This window comes from Eufriesea mexicana, unplaced genomic scaffold (genome assembly GCF_001483705.2).
Source record: "Eufriesea mexicana isolate 0111107269 unplaced genomic scaffold, ASM148370v2 scaffold305, whole genome shotgun sequence".
NCBI classification, from domain to species: domain Eukaryota; kingdom Metazoa; phylum Arthropoda; class Insecta; order Hymenoptera; family Apidae; genus Eufriesea; species Eufriesea mexicana.
In genome coordinates, this window is record NW_016908472.1 from 281,033 (window position 1) to 306,392 (window position 25,360).

The 25,360-nt window shown below is 34.7% G+C and overlaps 6 protein-coding genes across 11 annotated transcripts; 3 read left to right on the forward strand and 3 right to left on the reverse strand.

Moving 5' to 3' along the window:
- Positions 1–870: 870 nt before the first annotated feature.
- On the reverse strand, positions 871–7,184 carry Gdh (glutamate dehydrogenase, mitochondrial). The gene is made up of 8 exons (XM_017911662.1): positions 6,470–7,184; positions 3,916–4,116; positions 3,118–3,351; positions 2,835–2,992; positions 2,567–2,722; positions 1,966–2,176; positions 1,715–1,869; positions 871–1,601 (listed from the first exon to the last, which is right to left on the reverse strand). Exons 1-8 carry the CDS (start codon positions 6,897–6,899, stop codon positions 1,485–1,487), a joined length of 1,662 nt encoding a protein of 553 aa, XP_017767151.1. The 5' UTR covers positions 6,900–7,184; the 3' UTR covers positions 871–1,484.
- Positions 7,185–7,937: 753 nt separating this feature from the next.
- LOC108555888 (DIS3-like exonuclease 2) lies at positions 7,938–11,218 on the forward strand. Of its 2 annotated transcripts, XM_017911749.1 has the most exons (7): positions 7,938–8,701; positions 8,773–9,034; positions 9,174–9,691; positions 9,872–10,166; positions 10,254–10,447; positions 10,532–10,814; positions 10,917–11,218. In XM_017911749.1, exons 1-7 carry the CDS (start codon positions 7,938–7,940, stop codon positions 11,019–11,021), a joined length of 2,421 nt encoding a protein of 806 aa, XP_017767238.1. In that variant the 3' UTR covers positions 11,022–11,218. The 2 variants fall into 2 exon arrangements, with proteins under 2 accessions (XP_017767238.1, XP_017767239.1); XM_017911750.1 differs by lacking the exon at positions 10,917–11,218 and having other exon boundaries at positions 10,528–10,598.
- A 952-nt stretch (positions 11,219–12,170) lies between these two features.
- Positions 12,171–16,589, reverse strand: MARCH6 (membrane-associated ring finger (C3HC4) 6). Of its 2 annotated transcripts, none has more exons than XM_017911748.1 (6): positions 16,323–16,589; positions 15,379–15,804; positions 14,496–15,284; positions 13,753–14,409; positions 13,201–13,654; positions 12,171–13,070 (listed from the first exon to the last, which is right to left on the reverse strand). In XM_017911748.1, exons 2-6 carry the CDS (start codon positions 15,757–15,759, stop codon positions 12,349–12,351), a joined length of 3,003 nt encoding a protein of 1,000 aa, XP_017767237.1. In that variant the 5' UTR covers positions 15,760–15,804; positions 16,323–16,589; the 3' UTR covers positions 12,171–12,348. The 2 variants fall into 2 exon arrangements, with proteins under 2 accessions (XP_017767237.1, XP_017767236.1); XM_017911747.1 differs by having other exon boundaries at positions 15,373–15,804.
- A 67-nt stretch (positions 16,590–16,656) lies between these two features.
- Top3alpha (topoisomerase 3-alpha) lies at positions 16,657–20,852 on the forward strand. Its single transcript, XM_017911746.1, has 12 exons — positions 16,657–16,676; positions 16,794–17,044; positions 17,121–17,467; positions 17,538–17,656; positions 17,736–18,082; positions 18,156–18,444; positions 18,525–19,023; positions 19,114–19,459; positions 19,523–20,060; positions 20,141–20,360; positions 20,435–20,676; positions 20,748–20,852. Exons 2-12 carry the CDS (start codon positions 16,862–16,864, stop codon positions 20,789–20,791), a joined length of 3,174 nt encoding a protein of 1,057 aa, XP_017767235.1. The 5' UTR covers positions 16,657–16,676; positions 16,794–16,861; the 3' UTR covers positions 20,792–20,852.
- A 252-nt stretch (positions 20,853–21,104) lies between these two features.
- Positions 21,105–21,919, reverse strand: Cby (beta catenin antagonist chibby). 3 transcript variants are annotated; one of them, XM_017911755.1, is made up of 4 exons: positions 21,899–21,919; positions 21,481–21,706; positions 21,303–21,403; positions 21,105–21,209 (listed from the first exon to the last, which is right to left on the reverse strand). In XM_017911755.1, the coding sequence occupies exons 2-4, from the start codon at positions 21,662–21,664 to the stop codon at positions 21,117–21,119; spliced, it is 378 nt and encodes a 125-aa protein (XP_017767244.1). In that variant the 5' UTR covers positions 21,665–21,706; positions 21,899–21,919; the 3' UTR covers positions 21,105–21,116. The 3 variants fall into 3 exon arrangements, with proteins under 3 accessions (XP_017767244.1, XP_017767242.1, XP_017767243.1); XM_017911753.1 differs by having other exon boundaries at positions 21,288–21,403; XM_017911754.1 differs by lacking the exon at positions 21,899–21,919 and adding an exon at positions 21,806–21,833 and having other exon boundaries at positions 21,288–21,403.
- Positions 21,918–25,341, forward strand: iPLA2-VIA (calcium-independent phospholipase A2 VIA). Of its 2 annotated transcripts, XM_017911752.1 has the most exons (4): positions 21,918–22,076; positions 22,201–22,489; positions 22,568–22,658; positions 22,747–25,341. In XM_017911752.1, exons 2-4 carry the CDS (start codon positions 22,266–22,268, stop codon positions 24,811–24,813), a joined length of 2,382 nt encoding a protein of 793 aa, XP_017767241.1. In that variant the 5' UTR covers positions 21,918–22,076; positions 22,201–22,265; the 3' UTR covers positions 24,814–25,341. The 2 variants fall into 2 exon arrangements, with proteins under 2 accessions (XP_017767241.1, XP_017767240.1); XM_017911751.1 differs by having other exon boundaries at positions 21,918–22,489.
- The last annotated feature ends 19 nt before the right edge of the window (positions 25,342–25,360 follow it).

The window sequence follows — 25,360 nt, forward strand, 5'->3', positions numbered from 1 at the left end:
CAAGAGTAATGAAGGCAACGTTGCTATGTCATGACGTTTTATAGGTGACGGAGCGGCCGCCGCCCTTACTAATAGTATAGGAAAATATGTAATCAGGCAATTGGTCTATCATAAAACGTAATTCGCGTTATAGATTTTCATTTCTTTCCTTTTCTTCTCTTGTTTGGTCATTGAAATGGTTCATTTAGCTGCTACAACCAACGAAAAATTTCAATTAAAGCTTAAGATAAAGAAAAGAAATTCGATAGTATTTGGTTTAGTTATGTTTTTACTTTGCATATTGAATGTGAAATAATGAGTTACGAATAGTGTGAAATGAATCCGGTAACTTTGGACGTATTGATCACTTGAATGTTAATGATTGCGTAATAACCACGAAAATATTCGGTCGCACGAATATTAAAATTCTGAACGCGCAAGTCGTTTCGACATAATTATATTTAGTATGAGTCACAAGGTCGTATAAATTTGAAGGTAATTCAATTCGCATTTGTTAGGAAAAGAAAAAACAAAGAATAAATATATTACGTATATGCGATTTATATACTTATGATATCATCGCATCGGCGTGCTACGACGAAATACCAAAGACACGTATGCTTATAGTTACGAGGAAGTACCATAGTTCATAACAGGCCAAATCAATTACGTATATAAACTGCGAGAATAAAATAATTCTCATGGAATTAAATTTAATTGTATCGATGTCTCGATACTGTTATACCCTTTATACCTTATCATCGAATCTAAGAAACGAGCAAGATAAAGAGGGATGCGAAATAATTAAAAAAAAAGTATCAATTAAGAGCATATGTTTATTGACATACTCTTGAAACGTATAACAATATTACTGTATGATACACATCGCGCTTTTCGATTTTGTTGTAAGAACGAGTATCTGGTAAACAGTTTCTCGCAAATACAACAATGCAAAATTATATATTCGAGAGAATTGAAATTTACAAACGATCGTTCGGCACACTTTCGCCCTTTTGGTGATGACTATCGAGCAATTTTTCTTAAATATTAATATCACCGATCAAAAGTGATGTATAAAAATGCACATCGAAGTCGTTTTTCGGTTAAGTTCGTTGAATCGATAATTAGAAAGAAAAACGCACTGCGAATATTTTCTTCCAAATTCGCTATTTTGCACACCGAATTTGCTATTATTCAATTCGTACACCTCCTGCGCGTGTACAACAGTTACAGTGACGCGAGCTATGCGATCGACGCAGCTGTGTATATGTTTTTCCGTGCGACGGAACATTCCGTACGCAAATTATTGTTACGAAGTGTTCGAGAAGAACGTAGCACGCGACGATGTATACGAAATATTTTCACTGCTGGGTTTGGTCTTTATCGCTGAGTAACACTGGACAGTCAACTGAGCGAGATCGTTAAAAAAGTCTTTAAAATACTGGTTCGAAACGTTTTACAGTTCCATTTATGCGATTTGCTTTGGATCGAGAAATACTTTACATTTAAAACGCAAGACCTGCTTCGGAATAAGTGGTGAATATCTTTTCGATCGAATTAATGTAAGCTGCTGTCCTCAAGTCCAAACCAAGATTAAATTTCATGGCTGTCTTCATGATAGCCTGCCACAAAATAATAACAAAATTATTATCAATTACAAGATAACGACCAATTACTTTCCATTTATTTACCGAAGATATATATATATATATAACGATAAAGGATAATTAATTACCCTTGCCGATCTTTCCATAGTATAGTCTAGACCAGAATGAACGATGTCTTTTTCAGAAGCACCAGAGATGCGTTTTTGAAACGCTTCGGAAGGTGTGACGGGAATTCTACCACCCACACGACCGAATCTACGTTCCAACGATTCTTGAACGGATTCTAAATTTTTAATATAAGTTAAAAAATATACGATAACGTGCAAAATATAAATCGTTGTTAATTATGATACGTATATGATACGTATACGATACGTACCTAACAGATGATAATTCGATTCTCTTTCGTACTTGAATGTTAGACGACCGTAAGACACATGATTTAGATTTTTTAACCACTCGAAGAAAGAAACTGTAACACCACCGGCATTGATATATAAATCTGGTATGACTAAAATATTTCGATCGATTAAAATCTTATCCGCAGCCGGAGTAGTTGGTCCGTTGGCAGCTTCGGCTATGATTTTTGCCTAAAAAGGGACAGGGGGAGACGGGTGGGAGATAAAGAGAGAGAGAGAGAGAGAGAGAGAGAGAGAGACAGAGAGAGAGAGAGAGAGCGAGCGAGCGAGCGAGAGAGAGAGAGAGAGAGAGAGAGCGAGCGAGCGAGCGAGAGAGAGAGAGAGAGAGAGAGAGCGAGCGAGCGAGCGAGAGAGAGAGAGAGAGAGAAAGAGAGAGAGAGAGAGAGAGAGAGAGAGAGAGACAGAGAGAGAGAGAGAGAGCGAGCGAGCGAGCGAAAGAGAGAGAGAGAGAGAAAGAGAGAGAGAGAGAGAGAGAGAGAGAGAGAGAAAATAGAAAAGAAAAAGAAAATTGTGCAAAATAATATGTAACATTAAAAATTGGACAATCAAAGGGTCCTTTACCTGAATGAGACACGCATTATCTTTGGTAATAACTTTCTCCACAGCTGCGGGTATAAATATATCACAAGGTTCATACATAAGATTTTCACCTTCGTATGGTTTAGCGCAAGGGAAGCCCACGATAGTACCATTCTCTATGCGATAATCTTCTAGTTGCTGTAACATATATTATGTTAAGTAATCTCGTTAATGTAGGATAAGTATGTTAAAAAGGATTACACCGCTAAGCATTCCTTTATTTTATATTAAATTTCACGTAATCGCTTACCTTGGGGTCAATACCTTCGGGATTGTAAATAGCACCATCGTGCTCGATTACACCGATGCAAGCAGCGCCGGCACGATGTAAATAACGCATCGAATGTAAACCGACGTTACCAAAACCTTGAACAATGAACGTTTTTCCTCCCCAACCGGGAGTAGTACCTAGTAATAAAAAATCAATCGGCGATTAGGATAGGGATTAGTTGAACGGTGATAGACGTAATTAAATACTGCAACGTGACAAAAATGTATCGTAGAAGCAAATAGTATCGAATATGTTCCTGTACCTATCATGCTCATGTAATTTGCTTCATTGATAAAATTTTCTAATCCATGAAACACACCGCGTCCAGTCGCGGAAATGCGACCATGAATTCCACCTTGATTAATAGGTTTTCCTGTGACACAGGCATGAGCGTTGATGTCCAAATGGCCTATAGTCTTGGCATATGTGTCTGCGATCCAAGACATTTCGCGTTCTCCAGTTCCCATGTCAGGAGCAGGTACATCGACGCCAGGTCCTTTCAATTCAAACGAAAATATTTGCAAGTTTCTTTTTCCGCGATGAATATAACTAATTAATCCTATTTTATAACACTCTGCACGTGTTGCACGTCGTTTGCTATTTTTTTTACTATCGATCCATTACCTGAAAACTATAAAGATTCATATGCGCGTCGCGTCACGACACGTTACGTCACGTGGTATCAATGAACGTGTAACGTCTTTAAATTAGTTTATCTCTAATGCTAATTCGTTTCCATGAATTTATCATTATTGTACGTTAGCTCACGAGTAGCTGATTTCACGCGCAATCATACACACGTGTGTACATTAAAGTAACGAACAGCTATCTTTTGTACATTAACTTTAAATTCATTTAACATATCTAACATGGTTGTCGAATGTTTGAATAAACAATGTTTCGTTATAACGAGTCGACTAAATAATTTGTCGTTAAACGAAACAAACGGATGATAGTAGTAGCGACTCCCTTAGCAACAATCGAGCTAGCACCTTCGCGAAGGTGCATCACCGATGCAAATTCGAACAAAAAGGTTCTTCGATATCTCGAAATATCTCACCGATAAACCCCTTCTTTGCGAGTTCTAGCGTAAACCTTCTGGTAATTTTCTCCAGTTCGTGTTCAGAGTATAATTTGGGATTAATCTTGATGCCGGCTTTAGCACCACCGAAGGGAACGTCTACGCAGGCACACTTGAATGTCATAAGTGCCGATAAAGCTTTTACTTCGTCCCGTGAGACATCCATCGAGAATCGAATACCTGTAACGAACAAAAAGCAAACGTGATATACGTGATATACGTGATATACGCACGCGAGTGAATATCGTGAAAATTTTGCCGTTTTCTCGTCGAAGGGAGAGGAAAAGGAACTGTAAAAAGAAAGGGAAAACGTAAAACATAAGCAGCGATCACACGCACGTGTACTAACAACATATCCAAAGAGCCGAAACGGAAGATTACACTCTAACTCGATTAGGTTATAATCCCTCTTATCGATTGCGGACAAGAAGGTTTCATCCGCTGTGCGATACATCAAAGGCGTAAGAGAATTGACAAACTAATTGATAACACGATCGTTTCTCTGTTTCAAATGGTATCGATATAAGGTATGTCCTGCCAAACCGATTTCCTTTCGCATAGTATGTAAAGTATGTAATACTATATGTAATATTATACCTAAAGTATTTTGAAACATTAACGAAAATCATTCAATTGGTTGATGACGTCCAAGTGAAAATACTATTTTTATTTTTTACAGAATTCAAGTTACCGGTTAGAGCATTACGCAAACATTGTCGTTCGAAAATAGTCACGCAGGATGATAGTTACTAGCCATTCTGTTATGTACCAATCTATACGCGATCTCGTTAATGACTTTCTTAAACAATATCTGGAATCGAGTTAGCGATATTCGCGCTAAATAACAACTAACTGTAATTCGAGTAAACTTCAAGAAGATGATGAACAAGAGAAAAGGAGCATCGTGTTCTACATTCTTCGTCGATGAATCCATATTTACGTAAATAGCGAAACTGAAGCAATTTATTTCGATAAGAGCATCGACCTTTCGAACATCGTCATGACATTGGCATAATAGTTGCGATTGCCAAACTCTTAAATTAAATTGTGAATCAAGGTAGTTAGCTAATAATTGGCACAGGCGAAGAAAAACCCCAGACAGCTTGGCATCGTTGCGTTGCATCGGTATATTCTAATGACAATGATACCAAAGAGAAACACTTAACGTTTGTTATAATTAAAATGCAAACAAGAAACGAAACGTAAGCAATTATGACTTGAATCGGAATTATGTAGCGCAACCGGCAAAGTATGCTAAGATAAGTGAATTTTTGAAAGAAGCACCGATAACGAAATACCTAGAGGAAGAATAACCGTAGTCGACAGAAAAAGAATCGTCGAGTTCGCTTGCTTGGCTCTGAGAAAAGATCTACCCCGCGAAATACTCTGTTCCGTTCCGCGCACGAGCTCAAGTACAAATTTATATCAAGGAGATGTTTCGATATGCGTGCTCCGAATATCTTTCTTAACGCTTCGTATATACAATCGAACTCGTTTCGTGGTTTATCTAGTAGCTGAAAAAGACTTAATTATATTTCATATGTATCTAATACACACGCACACTTGTGTAATTCTGACTGACGCATCCTAAGCGTCACGTTACAAATAAAATCAACATATCAACGCGCTTAATCGTTGATGTAACACAATCCCCGTGAGTAAGAAACCCAACAACTATGAGAATGAATAAAAATGTCGGTATATGCGTTATTATTTCTCGAATCGTCTATTCAAGCATCGTGAGTTTTTTAATAAAGCTAAATATACCCGTGTGCTTTCTCTGCCCTTCCTTGAAGTAAATTATTAGTCGAATAAAAGAAGAACGACGCACAGCATTTTTCGAATAATTTCATTCAACGCGTCACATAGTTTTGATAATCTCTGTTAGAATCGAGGTTAAAACTACGTCATTGTAACTCATGAAGCCGTAAAATTGTCATGCCCCAAGTGTCTAAGCACATACGGTATATTGAATACTTAAAAGTAGCTAACTAGAACAAAGCTTGAGTAAAATAATAAAAGTAATGTAAAAAGGAAAACTGTAAACGCTAGTAGAACAAGATGATTATTTTGGTTACTATGTGTATTCGGTCGGAGGGAATAATAAAGATACAATAGAACAAGATTTTCGCAAATTTGATCTAGTTAAAGAGTTTTTATGTCTCGTTACGTGTGATCATTAATGAAGCAATTAATACGTATGCTAACAACAAATTTAAGTTACGTAAAATAAAAATTATTTTATGAAATGGTCTTCTTCCTCCTTCCCTCTCACTCTTCCTCTCACTCTCTCTCTCTCTCTCTCTCTCTCACTCTCTCTCGCTCTCTCTTCACTCCCAAACACCTCTACACCTACGAGAAGAGTATGCACGATGAGATTAGCCTATACTTAACCGAATATTACCAATAATAAAATAAATAACTGAGAATACGCGGCAATTGGTAAAACTTATAATTATTCAATATTATTGAAAAAGTATAAATATCATCATAAAGGTGAGAAACGATTGAAATAAGTGTCGTCTCGATTTACCTCCTTTACAGGGTGTTCTATGAGTTGAATGCTGTGCACGATAACCAGTGATCATTTCGTAATCACCCGAATCGCGTCTCAGAGGAAAAGTGGTTTCGAGGATATGGTCACATGGTTCCATTAGCATCAGGATTCCTTTCACCTTTTTCTTTCTTTCTTCTATGGTCATCCTAGAACGTTTGCTGATATCCTCGACCAATTTATCTTCGACAATCTGACAAGCTCGATGAAAAAAATATTCAACCATATCAAAAAACTTTGGATTAGGGTCGGTAGGGATATCCTTCAGTCGATCAGGTATCTGATGATCAGCATAACCGCGTGCTTGAAACGCCGGTACGATACGCATCAGTGTGTTATGAATAATGTCATTGTTTGGTACTTGCTTCAAAGCGATCGACGATCTTATTAGTTTCCTTACGTGAAACATTATCGATGTACTCTCGTTACCGTCGTAACTACACCAAATTTAACAACACGTCTTAAAATTTTTTGCACGATCTTCGTTTTAACTTTCTTTGTTCCTTCGTTATTTTTGCTCTTTCTTTCTATCTATGCCTTTTATTTCACTCTCAATTTTAACCGAGTTTGGTCTCTCACGCAACTGCTCGAATAATTGTGTTCCTTTCCTACCGATCGAAACAACCTTACCTCTCCACTGCGTTCACGACACAACGTACTCTCTACCTACTATCTCACCACCCTACGTGCCAACTGGTCCGATCGCTTAGAATACTTGCCAACTCGAGAGGATTCCACTCAAACCTGAACAAAGTTCTGCCAACATTTACGCTAAAATCTACCTATGTGATCTGTTATATTAGCGTCACTTTCCAATAACCAATTGAAAATTGAATTTTTCATCTATACGATAACTGTTCATTGTACGATTGGTAATAAGAATCTCGTGAAATATCTACTATTTAAAATACAACGATAATATTTATACTAATGATATTTAGTCTAATATTTTTCACCAAAAGCGACGAAAGTGTAAAAGTAAAATATTAAATTAACAATGTTGTAAATATTTCACGTTGGAAATATATATCGCTTTGAAATACTATTTAATTTGACGTAGGCTCGATATCGAGTAAAAGATGATGGTATTGGTATGGTTTCGATTCTAAGTTGGGATTTATGTTTTTCTTAAGTTTATAATTCGTTATTGACGGAGATGTTGAACCTAACGCGTGTGTTAAATAACGATGCTTTCTAGTTATTGGAATATTGTTTTTGTAAGTGTACAACCTATAAACATTTTTCGAATATAACCAAATTTATTAGTTCTTTCCGTACGTATGTAAGTGCTTTATCGTTAACAATATACATTTGTAGTGCGTATTCAAATATGATGTTTCTAACAAATTTAATTTGAAATGTTGAAAAGCAACAATTATTTATGACAAATTGGTCGCAGTTAATTTTCGTGTATATTTAAATGTGTAAAAAGTTCAAAGTAAAAATCATGTCAAAAAAGTCAAATTCCTCTGACTTTGTTACGCAAAATCAACGTTCATTTGCCAAAAAATTGACTCGTAGCGTTAATAAAAGTAAAAATAAAGTAATACTCCAATCGTCTGAGAGAGAAATTTCTGAGGAACGATTAGTGCATTTTGATACTGAGGAGGAAAAGGAAAAGGAAAAAGAAAAGGAAAAGGAAAAGGAAAAGGAAAAGGAAAAGGAAAAGGAAAAGGAAAAAGAAAATAAGACCCGAAAATCTAAATCCTTGAAGCAAAAAAATACATTCCCTCAGCTTATTCCAAAAAAAGAAGTTGACAGACTTTTAAAAAATCAAAATTCCAGTGATACACAATATGTAGAAGGATATTTGCGTGTTAACCCTAGGTGTCATAAATATGCTTATCTATCTTTATCCGATGAACAGTGTGACCTATTAATTGTTGGCTTAAGGGATAGAAATCGAGCCTTTGATGGTGATTTTGTTATAGCATGTATAAATCAGCCAGAAAAGTGGCAAATTCATCAGGGACAGAAGCAAAAGACGGGTGTTATTGTTTGTATAAAAAAAAAAATACATCCAAGGAAAACAGTCGGATGTTTCAAACTATTTGGTACATCTACATTTTTCTATCCTAGAGATCATCGTGTACCATTAATTAAGATAAGTAAAAAATCATTACAGCAGTTTGCTGTATCTGCAAGTAACTATGAAGACACATTATATCTAGTTGTTATAACTGATTGGTTGGAACCACGATTTGCAATTGGGTATGATACAAATTTATGAATTCCAAAAATTGAAGTATCCAGTGATTGTTGATGTATTATGTACTTCATAGGAAAATTGAGAAGATAATTGGAAGTACTCGTGATATAAGAGCAGAATCAAATGCAATATTACTTGAACATGATTTAGATGTAACACCTTATGGTCCAGATGTAACAAAAGGGCTTCCAAAGGGCGATTATGCTTTAACAGAAAATGATATAAAGGACAGGGAGGACTGGAGACATGAATGCATATTTACTATTGATCCCCACACTGCGGTTGATTTAGATGATTCAGTGTCTTGCAAACTTTTAGAAAATGGAAACTATGAAGTGATTATGTTACCTTATAAAGCTGCTTTCTATTTTATCAGTTTACCTAACTAGCTATACACGTATATTGTTTGTGTGTATCAATGTGTATATCTTATAATAATCATTTATATACATATATATTGTTTCCTTTTTATAGATTGGCGTGCATATATCAGATGTCACTCATTATATGGAATTCTTATCTCCATTAGATATTCAAGTTTCAAAACGAGCAATAACTGTATATATGACAGATAATGTATATCATATGCTACCAAAACAATTATGTCAAGTATGTTCTTTGTCACCTGGCCAGGATAAATTGACTTTTTCTGTTATCTGGGAAATGACAAAAGATGCGCAAGTTGTTAAACATCGTTTTGCTAAAACTGTAATAAAATCATGCTGTCAAATGGCTTATCACCATGCCCAGAAATTTATTGAAAATCCAGAAAATAATTGGCCAGATAATTTTTTAAATATAAATGGAAATTTTAGTATTAGTGATTTATCAATAAAAGTAAACATTTTACACAATTTAGCTACTCAATTGCGTAATAAAAGATTTCAAAATGGCGCACTACAAATTGATCTACCAAAATTATGTCTTAAGATTGATAGAATTACAGGTTTACCAATATCATTTAATCTAGAAGAACGACAAGATAGTAATAGGTATTTGTTATATTATTTCTAAAGTCAATGTCTGCAATATATTGATTAAATTATAGCATAAGATATGTACAGATATGTAAATATATATATATATATATACACATATATATATACATACATACATATACGTACATACATACATACATACATACATATATATACGTATATATTATATTTTAGACTTATAGAAGAGTTTATGTTATTAGCTAATATAACAGTTGCTACACATTTGCATAATATGATTCCGGAGACAGCTTTATTACGCAACCATAGAGAGCCCTCTATGTATATTCTCAATGTAACTAAAGATACTTTGCAAAGTTTTGGTATACATTTAGATATTAAATCATCTGCATCTTTGCATACTACTATTAAATGCTATGAACAAGAAACAGAAACTGAAAATGATGAAACAAAAATGATAATGAAATCTAGGATGATGGTTATCAACAATCTTTGTTCCCGAGCTATGACTGTATGATTATTTTTTTGCTTGTATTATTGTGCGATTTATATGATTACTATATATTGATATGCCTATAAAAATTTCATTAATTCTTAGCGAGCGACCTATATATGTTCATCTACAGTGAAAACAGAAGAAGAATTGAGGCATTACGCTTTAAATGTGTCATTTTATACGCACTTTACCTCTCCAATTAGACGATATTCTGATTGTGTGGTACATCGTTTACTTTATTCAACAATAAAAAATGTAGAGCTGCCCAAAAGATGGTGTAAAACATTATGCAAGTCGTAAGTTACTTAATAGAAAAATGAAATAATTGCAACACGTACAAATGTACTTTTAATGTTCTTATGTTGTTTTTGTCAAGATAGAATAGCGGAAAATTGTAATATAAAGAAGTATAGCGCAAAAATGGCTCAAGAACGAAGTAATGAATTGTACTTTACATACTTGATAGATTTAAGGGGTCCTATTGTTACAATAGGTATCGTGCTGAGCATAAATGAAAATTTTATAGATGTTATACTGTGTCAACTTGGTATCAAATTACGAATTACTTTCACGCAATTGGAAAATTTGGCGCTTGTTGAATATTCTACAAAATGTTCTATATCAACGATAAATATTTCTTGGAAACAACCTACTGTTACTCAGGTAATAAAAAAATAAGATACATTATTGCTGAGCAATCTATACAGACAAAGGTAACAACTTATAGAATAGTATAAAAAATATAATTTAGCTGATATTTTTCAGGTAATAAATATTTTTAGTTTATTATATTTAAGACTCGAGAAGCATCCTAAATTCTTTCAACTAATTGGTAATCTTTTACCACCAAATCAGGAAATAGAATCATAGTTCGCTGAATCGTATTGTCGCACTTGAACTATAAATTATGTTTGAAAATAATCATTGTAAAAATATTTTTATCTTTATATACCTTTATATACAAGTGGTACTTGGGTTATATATACATATAAGTGTGTGCATGTGTGTGTGCGCGCGCGTGTAATAAGTATATAAGCTACACTAGGCATGTACTTACGCTGGCACGCGCGCGCACACATTGTACAGAAAACTAAAATAGTTATTTTGAGAAAAATTTCTTTTATTTAATAAATGTATTTTAAAGGAATCGATAGAAAGAATAAATCGAATATTTTGCAAGAATGTTATTTATTTCAATTACATTTTAATATACATTGTGGCAACATTTTTACATGTAATTGTATGCTTATACTAATTGTTGAACGATTAGTACGTATACAAATAAATAGCCCTTATATTTAATTTCATATCTGTACATAAAGTCATATATAACACGCGTAAAGTATATATTCCAATTGCATCGAAGAAAGAGCACAATTTTGGAAATACTCGAGAACTTTATGTAAAAGAGATCTTTTAGATTTGTTTCGCAGGTTTCTAGTACTTTTTACATAGTTACATGTATGCGACAATTTTTTTTTCTACATTAAACAGTATGTTTTGTACGATTAGCCGAAAAAAGAAAAAATATTGACAAGTTTCTCAGTAAATATGACTTACTTTATTTTCATTAAAGTATAAATATTCATCAACTTTATTCGAATAAATCGCTATAAACATTAATTTTATGATAAAATATGATCGTGTTATTTTGTCATATTGAGTTTTCAGTTAAAATATAGTTTTACTTTCATAATATTATATGTTCTGAAATTTATTTTCTTTGGACTCATTAAAGTGTGAAGAAACTTCATACATTGAATTTTGCAAAGTTGAAAGTTTAAATCTATTGATTTATATTATTAATTTATAATTAATAAGTATAATTCATTTAATGAATATTAAAGAATAACGGTTATTGAAATAACTTGTACCTGTTAAATGTGCAAAATATACATCGTTCGTTGTCTTCGAACAATACATTCTTTTAATTCAGACAACAAATATCGGCAATCTGTAATGTATTAAACGAAAAGGCGATACATTAAGTAACAGTCTTTTTAATTTATTTCGTATCGGGTACACTAATAAATTACAATACTAAAAATTAATGTATAATTAACATAAGTTAGCGTCTGTTTTAGATCAATTGCAATAAAGAATTTACATTAAAGAATCCTCTGTTAAATTCATGTCACCATCGGAAAAAGATTATACTAAATATATTAGCTTAATGCTTAAGATTGTAATTGTTGTGTTATGATTGAGACTTATTTTGGTGCTCATAATTTACAAGTCTCTGTCCCACAAGATATTTGTCATTCTTTATATGTTCATAAAGTTTTTTAAATTGTCCAATTTCAAAATAGATAACAATACATACCAAGTGTACTAATAAAAGGATAGGATACAAATGTCTGGCAATAAGAATCTGCGTTTGTAAATTCGTGATCAGAAGTGGGACTATTCCGTAAGCTATAGCATAAGGAACAGCCAAAGCAAGTCCAAAGCAACATATTACCGGCGCTGCCAATTCCGTAACGATGAATTTCAAATCTATTTCCCTAATGCCATCATTGTACGCTCGTTCAATTGCGAGTCGAATTCTCCAATCCGGTCCCATCATAATAATGGCGGTCGCTATTTTTGTGTATAACACACCTAGGGCCCAATCTTGCCAGATAAATAGGATAGGATTTTGTTCTAGTGGTATACGTAATGGTACTACAACGACTACCTCAAGAAGAAGACCAAACAAAAGTGGTATTAGGCCAATAAGTAAAAAAAATGCTACTGACGCTTTAACACCTATGATTGCCCAATGTTTTACTCTATCTAACAGAGCTCTTCGACCACGAGGTAACCAAGAAAATGCTAAGGCCAATCCTCTTGCTGCTGCCCAACATACATACATTCCACAGGCTATAGTGTACAGTTCATGTACTCGTCCAGATAAAGCAACTGCAGCTTCATTATTATCTGAAATATTAGAAAAAAAGAATATAATTAAAACAAAAGTGCGAGGGAGCAGAAGGTTGGGGAGAATATATATATATATATATATGTATGAGAGGGGGGGGGGGGAGCATTTTATGAAAAGCGAACTTACCAGACCCACTTAAGGCAGGTGGTAATACGGGTGGAGACGGAGCCGGAGCTCCGACCATCCACAACGCCATTACTCTGCGTCCAAGCCAAACAGGAAGAATCATTGCAATTAAACTAGCGATAACAAGAGAAACGCAAACACAAAACAAAAGACCAACTAGACGAGCAGGAAACCAGTGTGGCCTTATATACGGTTGGAAACCTGTTGGTCCTCCTCTTTGTAACAGTGCTTGATGCGCTGCTCCTAAATCAGGATGTTGCGGTTCTTCGATTACTGCTGGTCCTGGATCCTCAGTTTGTTCTCTTAAGAGATACGATTGGAGGTCTAACATCCAGGCTACTACTCGACACCAGCCTCTTATTAGAGCTTTTAACCATGTACGTGTATGCGATTGCTCCAGTAATGCGGGAAGAATGACTTGCAGTAATAGTAATTCTAAAGACAATTCGCTGATCTAATTTGAAAATAAAGTAACACATAATGTAGTGCATCACTATTATTATTGTGAGGAAATTTTCGTTTCCTCCTTTGACTAATTATCTATCTCCTTACCTGTGCTTCACTTTGAATAGTCACGGTATACGGTAAAAATCCTGGCCATGCCCATCTTAAAAGTTTTACAGGTAACCATAGCATTAATAAAATAGCAGTTCCGAATATCACTGCAGATGTTATGAGTCTTCTAACATGGCTTAAAATTGCAAGATGTATCATTTCTTGGATAGGAGAAAAGTCAGGATCATTTAAATTTCTTAAGAACCAAAGTACTCCTGGCCGTAATACTTCTCGTAGTAACAGAATGAATGAAGCAAAGTAGTATATATATATCATTCCTACCAACCAATGTAGAAACATTGAAGTACCGGGAGCTAACTTGAATGAAGATTCTCTATCTCGAAGTGTGGCGTCGAACATTGCTAGTGAACAAATGTCCAACCACCAACCACAAACCAGTGGAAGTACACCTATCTCAACGACAGATAGTAAAGAAACTTTTACTACAACATAACATAAGCCAAATAACTGTTGAGAACGTTGGAAACCTAAAGGTGCCGCTAATGTATGAAGAACCACCAGCCACACTCCAGTAACACAGTAACCACACAACGTAGTTACTAATACTTTAAAATGTGAAGCAGCCGCATATTCTTGTAAACCTAATCCTGCTATTGTAAGACTACCAATGCAATAAGGGCAAAAGGCGAAACCCTGCAAATGAAAAAATTACATTTTCAGTAATAGAAATTAATTACTTGGTCTCATGTTCCATTCAAATCATATAATTTAAAGCATACCACAATAAAAAGCGTATTTAATGAAACGACCCAGAATACGTGTTCAAGGAAAACAAGAGATCCATCTAAGCCTAAAAGTCGCTCCCAAGTTAATTCTTCCGCGGGTCTATCCCATTCCAATGGATTCCAGTTCGCTTCTTCAGCTTCTCCTTGTGCTTGACCCTGGGCCTGATCCCTCCATCCCTCGCCAGCTCTTGCGTTCGCTTGTTCGCCATCTACGCCCAATTCATCTCTAGCTGCTGCAGGTTGTTCTACATCTCTAGGTGGTATTAATGGTTCCACATTTCGTGCAACTACTATAGGCGGTTCTATATCTCCGATAGGCTGTTCAATCTGCTGTTCAGCATTTCTGAGAGCAACATGTAGTTCAACATTTCTATCAATTCCTTCAATTTCATCCATTCTCTCATTATCTGGTAAATTATTTTCTTCTATTCTACGTTCCTCCGCATTCTCCAAATCATCGTTATTTGAATGTTCTGGTAAGATGGGCGGTTCATCAACAAAGGGTGGCACATTGTTATTATCTTGAATTTCTTGTTGTTGAAGAGCCCTTTGTTCTTGGAACTGTTGCATGGGAACCACTAAATTGAGTGGTGGATGATCAACAGGAGGTAATTGTACATTATCTCGGTCAAGCCAATCTGGACCACCAGCGTGTAAAATCTGTTCTCTTAACCATACTAGACCAATAAATGCAAACAGAGTGCACGTCATTACGAAGCATCCATGAAATACATCTGATGATATATTTTCTGCAGATAGCATATCCATTGGTAATGACATTATCTGTAAACAAAAATACAGTATTATTTCATCTTTTGCCATAAAATGTTAGAGATCAAAACATATTTTGAAATTATAAGAAAGTATTTACTCGAACCAGATCAAGAGGTCCACTAAACAGTGCCCTGTAAGTTCGACAGGCAGTCAATGGAACTACTCCTAACCATGCTATTGTAACTAAAGTATAATGTAACCAGCATTTTACTGCTGTTACAATATTAGAAAATAATCCCCCGACGACATCTCTTAATGGTAAACGACGCGGCATATCTGGGCTATAAATTGGCATAAAAGAGAAACGATATCCGCAAAGTTCGCAATATTCTTTACGTGAATATCGCATCCACTGTACTAGACACTCCTGGTGTATCCATTTAATACTGCCTGTGCAGATACAAGGATGGAAAAGAGGTCGGTCTACAAGACCCTCAGACCTGCAAACTCTGCAAATGTCTGCTCCAGACATGTCCTCCGTCATGTTTGACTTTGTTCAAATTAATTGATTAAAGCAACGATTAATTTGCTGTAAGAAAAATGCACAAAAATTGTATAATAAATACAGAATATGTATTTGCATGCATATATGTATGCGCGCGCACACTTGTGTATGTGTGTTCGCGCGCGCGCGTGTGTGTGTGTACACGCATAATGTACGCGCTATATAAAATGCGTATATATGATTGATATACATGCATATACGCGGGCACACACGCGCAAACACACACGAACACACGCGCGCACACACATACACAATATCGCATTCTAAATAATAAAATAGTAACAGTCGCAAGGTTACATTTATAAACGTATTTAAAATATTAATTAAGATCATACGATATAATCGTAAAATTATTAAATGTAAATAATTAAAACAGGTATTAAACAACAAGATGAAACAGGAAAAAATAAAAGACTACATTGAAAGTGTGGAATGTGTCACTGAATATTTAATATCAAACGTAAATAAAATTTACTTTACGAAATTTGACGTAATTGTATACATTGGATAATATTCTTCAGACAGTAACGTTATTTACTTACTCATGCTCTAATAAAGGTGCATAAAAGCCAAAATTACTGTGCAAAATATTGAAAATGTCTACTGCTATTTCCAGCTCTTTCCTCCTTGTGTTAACACACTTGCAACGTTTACGATGAAAAAGTTACTGTTTGTTCTAAAGAATGTGTATCCTATCATTTTTAATCTGTTAAAAATTACATATCTCAATGTGTATTAATTTTATTAAATTGCAATATCAATCACTAATGCCCACTGAATCGTAGATAATTTTGTCTTAATAGGAATTATTAGATGACGAGGTTTCGTACATTGCTTGACACAACTGAAGTAGCTAAACAACATAGACGGCGGCAACTGAAATTTAATTTCGTTATGTAAGTCGTATTTAATATAGTAGAAAAGCATGTAAAACAATATGAATTATTGTATTTAATGATTGTAGTTTAAGAATTTATAAATAAAGATAAATGCATTTTTTTTATATTTAACAGGATGATATTTCGTAGAGTTGTTAAATAATTTATAACCCTTTTGAAGTAAATAGCGATTATGTTGTGCTATGTTATTCGTTACGGAGATATTGAATATTGTAAAGTTAAGTTTATGTGAATCAAAGCAATATTGCCAGTTTCTCATAAAATTCAACAGTTCTACTATGGTCATGAAAGTCCTTAACGTTGCAGAAAAGCACGACGCCGCAAAAAATATTGCAGGCTATTTGTCCCGTGGTAATTGCAAACGGGTAATTGTAAAGTTATTTTAGTTAAAATATATGAAATAGTATATAAACGATATTTATTGTACTTTATATTTTGTAGAGAGAAGGATTATCTCCATATAATAAAATTTTTGAATTCAGCACATATCTATGGAATCAAAATTGTGATATGATTATGACGTCTGTATCTGGTCATTTATTAAACTATACATTTATTGGAACATATTGTAAATGGGGAGCTTGTCAACCATTATGTTTATTCGATGCACCTGTAATAAAGCAGTGTTTAGAAGAGAATTCTATTAAAATCAAAAAAACATTGGAACGAGAAATACAAAAATGCAGTGCATTAATAATTTGGACTGATTGTGATCGTGAAGGAGAAAATATAGGTTTCGAAGTTATTCAAGTGTGTTGTGCGATTAAGCCCGATGTCCGCATATATAGGTATTCATAAAATAAGTTATCCATGTAATTGTATATTGTGCCATGTAATAATAAATGTCTTTTCTGTAAGGGCAAAATTTTCAGAGATTACACAAACATCTGTGAATCGATCTCTTCAAAACCTATGCGAACCGAACAAAGCAATTAGTGATGCTGTTGATGTCCGAAGTGAATTAGATTTAAGAATAGGTATGTAACAGATCACATCTCAGGTAAATATTATTATCAGATTTATAAACTTGCATGTAACGTAGACAACATTTTATAGGTGCCGCATTTACAAGATTTCAAACAATGAGACTGAGAAAAGTATTTCCCAGGAATTTGGCTGATATGATGATCAGTTATGGTAGCTGTCAGTTTCCTACATTAGGATTTGTAGTCGAGAGATTCTTAGCGATAGAAAGATTTCAGCCAGAGCCATATTGGAAGATAAAAGTAATGGATATTCGTGATGGTATTTCTGTGGAATTTAGATGGGCTAGAGGGAGATTATTTGAAAAATTACCTTGCGAAGTACTTTTTGACATTTGTTTGGAGCAACCTAGTGCTACCGTACAAAGAATAGTAAGCAAACCTAAGAGTAAGTGGAGACCATTACCACTGGACACAGTTGTAAGTAATAAAGCAGTAGTTTCAGTGAAGAAGGATATGCTGTAATTTACTTTTTTAAATTTAATAAACTTAGGAATTGGAAAAGCAAGGTTCTCGTAAACTTCACTTAAGTGCAAAGGAAACTATGAAAATTGCAGAGAGATTATATACTCAAGGTCTTATTAGTTATCCACGCACAGAAACAAACATATTTCCAAAAGAATTGAATTTAATTCCATTTGTGAGCCAACAAATAAACAATTCAGCTTGGGGTAATTTTGCACAACAGTTGCTAGAAAAGGGATTGACTCCAAGGGAAGGCAAGAAAAGTGATCAAGCACATCCTCCAATATATCCACTAAAATATATTGACAGTTTAAATGGTATGTACACAAGTCCGACAATCGTTCGATTTAACGAAAAATATTCTGTCATTAACATATAGTAAATTATTTAACGATAGGCAATGAAGCTAAAGTTTATGAATTTGTGGTACGACACTTTTTGGCTTGTCTATCAAGCAATGCAGTTGGTCAAGAAACAACGGTGGAGATTGACATAGCTGGAGAGGAATTTATTGCTAATGGTTTGCAAATAATTGAAAAGAATTATTTAAATGTATACATATATGAAAACTGGAGCGATAAGGAAATTCACATATATCAAGAAGGGCAAGTTTTTGAACCAACCAAAATAGATATGGTACAGGAAGAAACATGTCCACCACAATTGTTGACTGAAGCTGATTTAATCAGTTTGATGGATAAACATGGTATCGGTACCGATGCTACTCACGCAGAACATATAGATACAATAAAGTTGCGTCAATATGTGGGTTTGGTGGATGATAAGCACTTAATACCTGGAAAACTTGGCATTGGATTGGTAACGGGTTACGATAACATGGGATTTCAAATGTCAAAACCAGACTTACGTGCTGATTTAGAGAAGGATCTCACACTGTATGTGAATTTTGTAGCTTTAATTTTCAATAATGTGAAAGAGTATCATAATATATGGATTAAATGCTAATCTTTCACGCTTGCGCATAGGATATGCAATCGACAGAAAAATCCAAAGGACGTTTTGGAAAATCAGATAAAGAAATATCGTGATCTATTTAAAATAACATTGGAACGTGCTGATTTAATCGATAATGCTTTAGCTGATTATCTCGATGAACGACCGATCGAAGCACGAGAAATACAAATTGATAATCCATCTCAAGAAATTGTTATTTTTAAATGTCCGAAATGTGGCTCGAGCATGACTCTTAGAAATAGAAAGCAAGGGACGGGAAAGTATATTGGCTGTATGGGATATCCGACGTGTAATAATGTAATTTGGTTTCCTCAGAATATCGAACATGTCGAAATTTTGGATGAAATTTGCTCACAAGTAAGCATTATATATACAATATTTATAATTATTGTCATAATATATATTTATTATTGTTTTTAGTGTTCGGGAAATATGCGTAAATTAAGATTTAAATTATCTAAATATGCCTTTCCTATTTATGGTACTGATTATACAACTTGCATAGGTGGTTGTGATCCTACGTTTAATGAATTATTAAATATAAAAAATGAAAGTATTAGAAGTCAAACTCAAACAAATGATAGCGGTTATCGCAGTATGTTTGACGGAATTATTGTTTCAAATTCAACTTTAGTGAGGAACAGTACACCTCGTCCAGTTTCTAATATTGAAAATAAATCAGGTTCATCTGAAAGCAGTGCATCTATAGGATTTGTTCGAAATCAGAATAGTAATCGTAATAATATAGGAGAATCAAGAAATATCAAACAACAAAACAATTCAAAAAATAGTACATGGACAAATACTAATATTGTCACTCGTCCAACTAATAAACCAAATGTATCAAGGAATGTACAGGATAAAGTATGGGGTGTCATTGAGAAAGATGCCGTTATTATGTGTAGCTGTAATGAAAATGCAATTCAGTTAACAGTAAAGAAAGACGGACCAAATCATGGTAAAAATGTCTTGGACATTTATGAAGAATTTATCGTTAAATACGGTTTATTACAACCATTGCTTTATAAAATACTTTAGGAAGAGGATTTTACAAATGTGCAAAACCTCAAGGTTCTGGTTGCAATTTTTTTCTTTGGGCGGATGATGGACATCAAATGCAAATTAATACAAGTAGAGATCCACATTTATCAGCTGCCAGTACGAGCACTGGCTCAAGTGTTCGTGTCAATAGTTATCAAAGTTCACCTGTATTGCCGGATAATGATGTTAAATGTCATTGTAATCAGATAGCAGCACAGTGAGCAAATATTTAATAAAATTTCTTTATGATTTCTAATATTTTAGATAAATAATTGCTCATATGCATTGTAGGCGAATTGTGCAGAAAGATGGTCCCAACAAAGGACGTCCCTTTTACACATGCACCAAGAGTATGAATAATTCTTGTAAGTTTTTCCAATGGGGCGATGAAAATGTTGAAGATGTACGCAATGATACATTTAGAGGAAGAAGTAAGCAAACATATACAAGAAATCAAAGTGAACAACATGAAAGGGACCAAATTAAATCTCGGGTTGTTAGAAAGAGAAAATGTCGAATTTGCGGTATAGAAGGTTCGTATTTTATTGTATGCAATTTTACAACTTGGAAAATAGTATTTGTACCGAGGTATGCGATTTATTAGGACATACAAGAAAAACCTGCCCAGAAAATGCTATGGATCGGTGAAGAAGAGTGTATATGGTATATTAATAATATTAAAGTAGAAATATTAATGAAATTATAAATATTCAATACAACGATGGAAATGTAATTATTTTTTATGTTCCGTATAATTGTTTAATCAATGTAACTTTGTAAGATTCACAGTATATTTTGAATTATTATTACAATCTGTTTGAGTTTAATATACACGTACACGCACACTCAACTCGGAGATATAAATATAAAAGTATATTTAAACAATTAAACAGAAAATTCTAATTCTATGAACATACTTGTTTAATTTGACATGTGGAAAAAAAGGAATAAATTAGGGTAATGTGCCTTTGTGTTAAGATCTTCTATCTTTGTTGTGTGATAATTTCTGCCTTAATTCATCCAATTCTTCTTTCTGTGAATGACATTCTGCTGTTGTTTGCGTTAACTGTGAAATAGAGAGAAAGCTAATATTAAATACTTTGTTAAGTGTTATACATTTTGAAGAAAACTGCACAATGACAACCATATCTAGAAGTACTTCGAATTTTAGTTTTAACAAATTATTTTCATCCTCCAATCTCCTTAATTCTTTCTTCAATTTCTCGTTTTCCTTATATGTACCTCCAATTTTGCCTGATTCTGGAAATATGTTACTTTTGTAGAACATTAAAAAACTCTCGTAAAAATGTAATAAAATCTCATGTCATGAAATTTACCTGGAATCCACGAACCAGATTCGAAGACAGTTTCTTGATCTCCCAATTTTAAACGTATAGGACCAATATTGGGTCCGAGTTCTTTCTCTATACGCTTCGGACTAAAGTCTTTGTTTGCTAAGAAAACTCCCACTTTTCTCGTAGGAGTTTTTTTGGGGGAAAATTTATTTGAAAACAATGGCATATCCGTACAGAAGATACCAATGATACGCTAATAATGATTTATCTAAACGTAAAGGTTAAATACTGAAGCGAAATCAAATTTTTCACTGGTGAAACGCATTTTATCGTATTATTATATATCGCAAATTTAGAAAAATCTTACTTTCTACATATGTACATTGCATTAAAATCTTGATGTCAATAACTATATGAACGGAAGGAATAGGAAGGCTAATAAAGTAGTATATATATGTACCTCGATGATTATAGGGATTATTTTATTTGACAGAGTACAGTGATAATCATTGTTCCATGTATCGAATCCTATATAGTGTTTATTCGTAACGGACAATCTACGTAATACGTGGTTAACATTATTTAAAAATTTTTGTTTACATTACTGTGACATTCTCGTGCCTGATCGATAAATCAGCGTGAGTTTGACTATTATGACGAGTATTTAAATTTATTTCTTGCAACATCGATGATACGTCGTAATTACGTTTTCGAAGAAATAACCAATAGGATTTTACATAATTCGCTGATTCATTTGAACAGATTAATAGTTAATTAGAAACTGTTCGGCGTGGCAATTTTCATACAGTTAACCCAAATTGTCCATAATGGCTTGGTTTGGAACAATCACTAGCAGTGTTTTGCGGAGTGTTTTATGGCAGGATGTTGCACCTAATACCGTTCAAGAAGTTAGGCCTGAAAATTATAGTAATCGACACATTGAATGTCGTGAAGACGGTATTGTACTTTATGGTCCAGGAGGAAAAAGTGACGAAAAGTACGAAATTGTTCTTCATAGACCCTGTACAGAAACATTGAACCAAGCATATAGGTAAATATCTTCAGATACGTTGTTTCTTTTACTATAAATAACATGTGATATGAAGTTTATCGACATGAATGTTTTCAGTTTATACAGATCAGAAAACAAGAAGGAAGCGGAAGCACATTTTCTTGTGTATAAAGACAAGATTCCGATACTTGTCCAAATTTGTCGTGAGGTACTTGTATCCTAGAAAGTTTAATGATTTTTATTAATCTATATAGAAATGGGGATTATCAGTGGTTGACATTTATTTACTATTATAGATGTATAATGTGAGTAAGATACAAAAATTGTGCGATACTTTAATGGCGCATCCTACATGGACATTGGCACACTTGGCAGCTCATTTTGCTCTGTACAATGCTTTTGCTCATGCAGAAGTGAATAGCCAGTTGAACAGCGGAGATGCGGAAACAGGTGTATCTCCATTGCAAGTTGCAGTGGAAACAAATAATCTGTGTACAGTACAGATGTTGATAGAAGCCAAAAGTTCATTGGAACATTTAGATTATAATGCCAATACCGTGTACCATTATGCAGCTAAGTCTACTAAAGAAATCATTTTAACCCTTGGAGGTGATCTTCCGAATAGTTTAAACAGTCGTAACAGTGACGGATATACGCCGATGCATGTGGCGTGCCTGAATAACAAACCAGAATGCGTTAAAGCTCTGCTTTTAATTGGAGCGGATGTAAATATTCCCGCTACCGAGGGTCAATCTTCTAGTCCAGGTTATGTAGGAGATTTCCTTCATAGTAAACCAAATGTTCTTCATTCGGAAGACATGAAATTTGGCGGTACGCCATTGCATTGGTCGCTGAGTAGGGAAGTGATTAATGCTTTGATAGAATCTAACTGTGATATAGATGCTTTAAACTTTAATGGACGTACAGCATTACACATTATGGCAATGAGAAAACGACTATCATGCGTGGTGGCACTATTGAGTCATATGTGTTCTGTAAATATCTTTGACAGTGATGGCAATACACCGTTGCATTTAGCAGTTTCCGCAAACGCATTGGCGATAGTGCAAATTTTGATAGGTTTCGGTGCAGACATTGATGTAAAGAATTGGCAATCGGAAACACCACGACATCTTGCGAATATCGATAGCAACGAGGGTCAGAAAATTCTGTATGTTTTAGATTCGGTAGGCGCTGAACGCTGTGAATCGGATATGAAAAATTGCCACCTAGGCTGTAAGCACAACGAAGAATTTAAAGGTGTCGCGCCATCGGAACAACCAATGGTTGTATCGCGTATGATATTGGATCAAATGCTTCATGTTTCCGGAATGGCGTTGCAAGGAAACAAGAAAATAGAGGGCGGACGTCTTCTCTCCTTGGACGGAGGAGGAATTCGTGGTTTGATTCTTGTACAAATGTTATTGAAAATCGAGTCGATCCTGAAGAAACCTATCATAGCATGTTTCGATTGGATCGCAGGTACTTCTACGGGTGGAATATTAGCACTTGGTTTAGCGGCCGGCAAATCTTTGCGAGAATGTCAGGCACTGTATTTTCGTCTTAAAGATGAAGCTTTTGTTGGTATGCGTCCATATAACAGCGAAGCTCTAGAGAAAGTGTTGAAAGAGAGCTTGGGTGCTGATACGGTGATGTCGGATATCAAGAATCCTAAGATCATGATTACCAGTGTATTGGCTGACAAGAGGCCGGTCGAACTTTACATGTTTCGTAACTACGATGCACCTAGCATCTTACTGGATGTTTCAGAGAGTTCGTCATCTACCGCGTATGTGCCACCGAATCAGCAATTACTGTGGCACGCAGCTAGAGCAAGTGGGGCGGCGCCATCGTATTTTCGTTCATTTGGCAAATTTCTCGATGGGGGATTGATAGCAAATAATCCGACTCTAGATGCTATGGCTGAAATTCACGAGTACAATCTCGCTTTGAAGGCCATTGGACGGGAACACGAAGTGGTTCCGCTGTCGTTGGTGGTTTCTCTTGGCACTGGTTCGATACCTGTTTCCCCATGGAACCATGTGGATGTATTTCGGTTTAATAGTTTATGGGATACCGCAAGGTGTGCGATAGGAATATGGGTTCTCGTGGAATTATTAGTGGATCAGGCAACTGCAAGCAACGGAAGGATCGTTGATCGTGCCAGAAATTGGTGCTCCATGATCGGAGTGCCTTATTATAGATTTAATCCGCAACTATCGCAGGATATTGCCATGGATGAAAAAAGCGACGAGATTTTGGCCAACATGATATGGACTACTGCAGCATATATGCACGGCAATAGAATTCAAATAAAAGAATTAGCTGCTATGATAAATCGAGACAGTTATAAGAATGTATAAATTGATGGTTGCGTGTAAATCAAATATATGCGACTTACTGAATCACTTGGAAAAATATAAGTATAATTATATTATACTCATTGAAAAGATGCAAATCTTTCTTGCTCTCTAAATTTTTCTTCATAGCGAAATTTGTTAATTTTTTGCGTGTGCGTGTGTGCGTGCGCGTGTGTGTGTGCGCGCGCGTGTGTGTGTGCGTGTGTGTACATATATATACATAAACACATCATATAATCAAAGCAACCCATAGTAGTTATATATATATATATATATATATATATATATATTGGCATGTGATAGCGTTTCGTCGTTTTAGGACTATTTTTAAGAGGCGGAATTTAAAAGCAAACTTAATTGTCGAACAGTGACAAAGTGTAGCGCACAGTATTATTTTAGTCATATTTTTATTCCCGCTGTTTAGTGGATGACCGGTGTATCCACGTGCGCGCGTGTACAAATGTATTATTTATTGATCTATTTGTTTATTTTATGGTAAAAGTATTAGCAAGAAATAAATAGCAAAGAAAGGAGAAACATTACTAGCAAT

What these genes read in the sequence shown, in the direction of transcription:
- Gdh (XM_017911662.1), bottom strand. Translation starts at nt 6,899, where the DNA reads ATGTTTCACGTAAGGAAACTAATAAGATCGTCGATCGCTTTGAAGCAA. An exon ending in ATAATGCGTGTCTCATTCAG is followed by an intron (nt 2,177 to 2,566) that starts GTAAAGGACCCT and finishes GTCCCTTTTTAG; the next exon opens with GCAAAAATCATAGCCGAAGC. An exon ending in ATCGAATTATCATCTGTTAG is followed by an intron (nt 1,870 to 1,965) that starts GTACGTATCGTA and finishes TTAAAAATTTAG; the next exon opens with AATCCGTTCAAGAATCGTTG.
- LOC108555888 (XM_017911749.1), top strand. Translation starts at nt 7,938, where the DNA reads ATGTCAAAAAAGTCAAATTCCTCTGACTTTGTTACGCAAAATCAACGT. An exon ending in TAGAAAATGGAAACTATGAA is followed by an intron (nt 9,035 to 9,173) that starts GTGATTATGTTA and finishes TCCTTTTTATAG; the next exon opens with ATTGGCGTGCATATATCAGA. An exon ending in GAACGACAAGATAGTAATAG is followed by an intron (nt 9,692 to 9,871) that starts GTATTTGTTATA and finishes ATTATATTTTAG; the next exon opens with ACTTATAGAAGAGTTTATGT.
- MARCH6 (XM_017911747.1), bottom strand. Translation starts at nt 15,759, where the DNA reads ATGACGGAGGACATGTCTGGAGCAGACATTTGCAGAGTTTGCAGGTCT. An exon ending in TAAATACGCTTTTTATTGTG is followed by an intron (nt 14,410 to 14,495) that starts GTATGCTTTAAA and finishes TTTCATTTGCAG; the next exon opens with GGTTTCGCCTTTTGCCCTTA. An exon ending in CTATTCAAAGTGAAGCACAG is followed by an intron (nt 13,655 to 13,752) that starts GTAAGGAGATAG and finishes TTTTCAAATTAG; the next exon opens with ATCAGCGAATTGTCTTTAGA.
- Top3alpha (XM_017911746.1), top strand. Translation starts at nt 16,862, where the DNA reads ATGTTATTCGTTACGGAGATATTGAATATTGTAAAGTTAAGTTTATGT. An exon ending in CCCGATGTCCGCATATATAG is followed by an intron (nt 17,468 to 17,537) that starts GTATTCATAAAA and finishes CTTTTCTGTAAG; the next exon opens with GGCAAAATTTTCAGAGATTA. An exon ending in TGGATGAAATTTGCTCACAA is followed by an intron (nt 19,460 to 19,522) that starts GTAAGCATTATA and finishes TATTGTTTTTAG; the next exon opens with TGTTCGGGAAATATGCGTAA.
- Cby (XM_017911753.1), bottom strand. Translation starts at nt 21,664, where the DNA reads ATGCCATTGTTTTCAAATAAATTTTCCCCCAAAAAAACTCCTACGAGA. An exon ending in ATCTGGTTCGTGGATTCCAG is followed by an intron (nt 21,404 to 21,480) that starts GTAAATTTCATG and finishes ACATATTTCCAG; the next exon opens with AATCAGGCAAAATTGGAGGT. An exon ending in TCGAAGTACTTCTAGATATG is followed by an intron (nt 21,210 to 21,287) that starts GTTGTCATTGTG and finishes TCTATTTCACAG; the next exon opens with TTAACGCAAACAACAGCAGA.
- iPLA2-VIA (XM_017911751.1), top strand. Translation starts at nt 22,266, where the DNA reads ATGGCTTGGTTTGGAACAATCACTAGCAGTGTTTTGCGGAGTGTTTTA. An exon ending in ACATTGAACCAAGCATATAG is followed by an intron (nt 22,490 to 22,567) that starts GTAAATATCTTC and finishes GAATGTTTTCAG; the next exon opens with TTTATACAGATCAGAAAACA. An exon ending in TTGTCCAAATTTGTCGTGAG is followed by an intron (nt 22,659 to 22,746) that starts GTACTTGTATCC and finishes TTACTATTATAG; the next exon opens with ATGTATAATGTGAGTAAGAT.